The 5,881-nt window shown below is 35.2% G+C and overlaps 1 protein-coding gene across 7 annotated transcripts in view; it reads right to left on the reverse strand.

The window, feature by feature from the left end:
• Positions 1 to 4,894, reverse strand: part of LOC103979188 (protein FLOWERING LOCUS T) — a 7,437-nt gene extending 2,543 nt beyond the window's left edge. For 4 of the 7 annotated variants that reach the window (XR_010495006.1, XM_065142880.1, XM_065142882.1 and 1 more), the window contains exons 1-6: positions 4,399 to 4,894; positions 3,089 to 4,108; positions 2,811 to 3,011; positions 2,431 to 2,666; positions 1,608 to 1,669; positions 1,412 to 1,452 (exon numbers count right to left, since the gene is read on the reverse strand). Coding sequence is in view for 6 of the 7 variants with exons in the window: in XM_065142880.1 (XP_064998952.1) it covers positions 1,412 to 1,452; positions 1,608 to 1,669; positions 2,431 to 2,666; positions 2,811 to 2,925 (454 nt within the window). In the remaining variant the exon portion in view is untranslated. The remainder of the gene's footprint in view (positions 1 to 1,411; positions 1,453 to 1,607; positions 1,670 to 2,430; positions 2,667 to 2,810; positions 3,012 to 3,088; positions 4,109 to 4,398) is intronic. The other 3 variants (XM_009395250.3, XM_065142883.1, XM_065142881.1) reach the window with 2 other exon arrangements.
• Positions 4,895 to 5,881: the final 987 nt, after the last annotated feature.

Raw genomic sequence — 5,881 nt, forward strand, 5'->3', positions numbered from 1 at the left:
AACCCCCTCTCCGTTGCATGTATTATTCACGTGCCTCTTTAATTTTATAGATTCTGTAATCTATTCATGATAAACTGATTTATCTTTTTTCATGGTTTTAGTGATAGCAGAATACTGCACCAAAAAATGACATGTACATAGAAAAATTTTCTCGTGTAGAGGAAGATGTCAGCTCTGATGTAGCTGAAGTGATAATCCACAGGTCTCCAGCAGCAAGTGATAACTCTGCTGCTGATTCAGTTCTGTTAGTTACCCTAACATGAGAGCTGAACCCAATAGTTAAATGGTTACTTTGCATCAATTTTAAGATGCATAACTTGCTGCCAACGATCTAACTAAGATATGCTCACTACAATAGTAGAAAGGAAGCTCACACCTCTACAGTTGAGTCATGAGTGAACCAGAATACACAGTATGTTTGCTGCAGTCAGGCGTAACAACAAACATCCTATGCCATCTGGTTGAAATGAAGGGTTATTGCATCGTAAGAAAGGGTTGCACTTAACTGCATGCCTTGGACAAACTATAGCTTCTTTTTGTTGCTACTTCCAAGACTAATTTAGATGTCAAATCTCTTTGCCTGCAACACATACCTTCAGATTTCCTTGGTTGTATGCAAGAACAAAATCTTGGATATAACCAAAATCATCTTTAGGCTATTTCTGTAGAACTTAATCATGTGAAATTATCATCTACAGACTATAGAATGCCTCCCATCCATAATATGTCTTGTGGTAGTCTGTTTTGGCATCAAAAGGTAACCCTTGGCAGCATCTCATCCTACTACTATGCTAGTTCTTGCCAATATCATAAGAAATTGATGAATACTTTGATTAATAGGTCAATATATTAGCATATCACCAAAAACAAAATCCCTCTAATAGATATCGGATAATTTAAGCATGTTCCTTTTGAACTTAACTTTCTCAGAGGAAATTAATCAAAAGGAGTGTTTTTATGAACTAGATTTTAAATAGCATAATCCAAACAAATAATAATAATAATAAGCTTAAAATTCTATTAGGAGATAAGATGAATGAAACCTCTTATTATTCAGAACTTAATAACAGAAAACTAACAAACACATAGATGTAAACTTGGCAATGGCTTGTATATGTAAACCATATTATTTCTTTGGAAGAATGGCAATTCAATGGCCATGTTCATTTTGACAAATCAACAGAGTGATTATAACATTGCTTGTGAGTGGGTATCAATTTCCAATACACAAGTTGAGATAGCTTAAACATGTGATGATGCATGTCTGTAGATTCTAGGCCAGTGGACTCATTTGTATCATTTGAAAATATTAAATATATAAATGCATTTTTAATTTTTTTTATATATCATAATTTAGGATTCTATAGTAGTTGAGAATTGGGAGTAAATGACAAGTGTTAATTTTACCCACCATAACTGGCATCAAGGGTTTCTGGGATGTCTGTCACCAACCTATACAAAAAAAAAAACAAAAGACTTGTCAGTTTCAGCTGATTTAAATTTTTATTCCAGTAGGGAAACAGAAAATATATGTATAAATTTAGAGCATTACAAGAAGTGTTTTTGGGATAGAATCATCATGTATTCATAGTAGATTTTGTGCTTACCAGTGAAGGTACTCTCTGTCTGTAGGACTGTTTGGGCTTGGTGCATCAGCATCCACCATCACCTAGAAAATATGATGAAGTTACCCAACATAAGTAATTCACCAGGTTAAATATTGAAGTCCAAACATATACATATCTGTACATGGTGTGCGTATAAGAGCATGCATGAACACAATCTGTATTAGAACTTGAATAATTTAACCCCTCCTATAAATTCATATAGCTTAACTGAGAATATGATGAGTAAAAAATAAAGCTTTTGAATCAAACAGTAGCAAAAAATTCTGTCTTGATCCTTCTATTTCTTTAATTTATCTTTGTTTTGGATGTGGAGTGCTTTTTGATGGAATCTTATGACCTTGATCTCATTCTGGCTGCTACTCCCTGCTTCATGCGTTGGTTGAAATTTTCAACCATGCATTTGGATTTTGTGACAAACCACAAATATAAGGAGAATTTGACCTGAAAGTTTCTTACTGACATTCTTCCTTGAATACTTGTGCTAATGTGCCTACAACAGATTAACATCTGAAGCATATATATTATCCAAAGCTATAAGTCAGAAAGTGAAACACCAAAATTTGAACAAAATATAAGAAGATAGGTTTATAAATAAGATATATAAGAAGTGAAGCCATAAGAGGTCAGCTTATGAATAATATTGCCTTGGTTTCCTTTTCATAATACGTTTAATGTGCCATTGCTTGCTACTTATTGAACTGCCGCCAAGTTGTGAAGGTTGACTACAGCCCTATAAACAAATTCATGCATGCAGTGAGAAAAGAGAATTATATGGAAAAGAGGTTGTTTTTCCATAACTTACCAGTGTGTAGAGCTGCCTTCTATCATGCCCTTCAATCTCAACTCGGGGCTTATTCACCACCGCTGAGTGCCTCAGCCCTGTTCCATTTCTGATCTCTTTGCTGTTGTACGTCACTCTCATGGCAGCTGACCGAGTGAAAGGATCCAAAACATCACCAACTACTTGGCCCAGGACAAGAGGATCCCTTCCTTGGGGCATGGTAACTCTACAAGTTGAAGCTGTGATGGAAGAAGAGTCTGTTTTTGAAAATGGGAATTCAGAACGAGCTTGGTGAGGATTGAATAGGAGAGGGCCTATTTATATTACAGTTGAAGCATCCACTTTATGTTCATGATGAATGGAATCCCAGTCTGAGAACGTCCAAGTTGATTAAGCCTCACCTTTTTCAGTTTCTACACAAGCATACTGGATTGGCATGGCAGAGAGAGGAGGCGTGAATCGTGTTGACATGCAAGCCGTCATGTATATATTCTTCAGGTTATACAGAGAGGCCATGAATGGATAACTCTCCAAACTTCTTGTCTGGAAAAGAGCTCGTCTTTTGATTCTAGAACCTTCCCTGAATGATGCCTGCCTGCTCACTGTAACACAGCAGATCACACAAAGATTGTGAGGTCATCAACGACAGATATGAACTTTGGATGCAGAAGCACATTACCATCAAATTTAGGAGCACCTCGAGGTACACTTTTCTTTTTTCACTGAGCTTCTTTGCATTGTTCCAAAGTGCATTCTGGCAGATATCAGTAACGAGGTTGTAAATGCTGCATTACTAATAGCTGCCAGTATTCTTGTGATCATCCTCTTTATGTCTATGTCCAATGGCACAGAACATCCTCACCAAGTTGCTTTTGACATCTTGATATGACTCTAACATGTCACCATAGAGTACCTGATCGATACTTGTATTTGGAGGAGAAGAAGATGAAGAGTGACAAACCTGCATGCTTCTGCTTAGTAAACTTTCACAAAGCCCTGAACAATCTCACCTGTTCTCGAGTTGCATGTGTTGAAAATGGAACAATATTTTTAACGCACCTCAACTAGAAGATTTTCCAAAATGTGCATGATGGCTCTAAATTCCACATATAGGTTCGTCAGACATTTCATGAGATGACCCTCAATGTTTCATTTGGCATCACATAGATATTCAATATTTCAGCTTCTTTTGGAGACTGGAATGCATGTTATATTAGCATCTTCTCAGTGCAAGAAAAAATGAAGATATACAAGAGATAATGCTGATGCTGAAACAATGACGACAAGAACAATGTGATGATAAAAAGATATCGATCAAGAATAAGCTGAAAAAAATCCTTTTGTGCCAAAGGAATATGAGGATGTTAATGGACCACAGGTGCAGATATGTGGCATCCATTTAAACCAATCATCAGAGTAGTAAGAAAATTTTGAGAATCCTTTTGACGATAGGGTAGTCCAAGCTGATCTATAGATGCTTAGATGCCAAGTCCATGTCTGCTGCCTCGTAAAAGTCTTGACCAAAAACCAAAACTGCAAGGACAGATCTTGTTCCTTTGGAATCAGTATGAGATAACAAGTCTGTGTCCCATTCTTGCCTCCAAAGTGCCAGTGATTCCTTCATTTTGAGGTCCATCGTGTAAAGTCCTGCATTTTTCTCTCCTGCTATATCATATCAAAGTAATCCTCCAAAGTAAACCTATTAAAAAGATATGAACAGAGTGCCAATAATATAGAGTTTTAATATGTCAATAGAAGTCTTAAACCCTGTTATCATCAACAATAATAAATTGTTTTAGTTAATTCCACTCAGCATATATGCTGCTGAAAGTGGTCATCTTTTAGAGTAAGTATTTCTCACAGGACAAAGATTTCAGGCTGCTAAGGAAAATCGACAGGGCTAGCATTTGGATTTGTTATATAAGTTCATAGACATGCAAATAACTAGATGAAAAGCTAAAGAGGCATATGATCAAACATATTACTGACCTTTTCCATTCAGCATATATACTGTCTCCTAATCCTTTTTGGTAATGGGTGGGTCCCATCACAGACCTTTTGTCACATATGTCGAGTAAATGCCATGGCGGACTGCAGGCATCCACAGACGACATCCAAGGAAAAGAATTTGTCAACCGCCCCATGAAATCTTTTCAAGAATAAAGTTGCAGAAGATTAGGGCATCTCCCACTAGATGCCACAGAAGAAGACAATAGCTGAAGAATACTGCTCTGGACAACACAATCATGCGCATTTGAATACCGAAAGGTCGTTGTGCAACGGAGGATGCTGCTTCTCCCAAACTCGCTTTGTGTCAGAGCAAATTGTGGGCAGTTCTGTTCATCCACAAGATCTGAAGCCCATGACTGCTCTCCCTACTACCTCATTTCTGGTGTTAGGTCAAAGGAGTCAATGAAGCAATGTCTGGTACTTGATCAAGAAGAGAGTTTAATAGTACAGAATGTCTTGGAAAGCAATCCCTGAGATAATACAGTGGTCAAAAAGGAGATGGCACAATCCATGAACAAACTCTTTAGTGGTATATGAACTGGAAAGCAGTGAGAATTTTTGAAATAAAAATTCAAGTATATAGTAGTTACAAGCTTAGAGTAAGATTGAGAGTTTATACTTGAAGAAATCAAAGAATATTTTTTTACAAATGAACATTATATTCCTAATATGATCATTATATTTATATATATATATATATATATATATATATATAAAAGATTTAGAGTGATAGTTTTATATAAAAAATATATATCTCACAAGTGAAATCACATTAAATGAAGTTTTAACATCTTTATATGATGTAAGAATGAATAGTCATCGTCTAATTGTACTCGGTCAATAATGTATAATTGATTTGATAAAATAAAATATAATCAACATAATTAGAAATCATCATACACGTTGAATAATCTATATTTTATCTACTAAAAATCTGATTTATAAATAACTTCTCAAACGGTAACTCAAAATTGTAGCTTCAAAATATATGAGTTTCTCATGGTTTAAAAATATTAAAATTAGAGCAACGTTACTCGGGTTAAACTTAATTGGGACACCACCAAATATAAAAGTGAATTCCTTGATTCAATAATCTAAAATACTATATAAAGTTAATTGATAGATAAGAATGCTACGTATATCGACTAGACGATGAAAATATCTCCTCCTAAGAACATGACGATGACAAACCTTAATGGAAATGAAAATATGTGTCCTTAACACGTGACACTAGATTCATAAAAAAAAATATATAAAATAATCGATGTAACAATGACCATTGAATATGTTTTATGAAGGGAGTAGGAGGGATGATGCAGGAGGAGGTGATACAAAAGTGAGTGTAGGAGTGAAGGAGGAATGAGTGTTTAAACCTTTTTTACTTCTTCAACTTTAAACCTTAGAATAAAATTTAATTAGTTACATATAACTTAATAATGATTAAATATAAATCTTTAAGTTA

This window comes from Musa acuminata, chromosome BXJ3-3 (genome assembly GCF_036884655.1).
Source record: "Musa acuminata AAA Group cultivar baxijiao chromosome BXJ3-3, Cavendish_Baxijiao_AAA, whole genome shotgun sequence".
NCBI classification, from domain to species: Eukaryota; Viridiplantae; Streptophyta; class Magnoliopsida; order Zingiberales; family Musaceae; genus Musa; species Musa acuminata.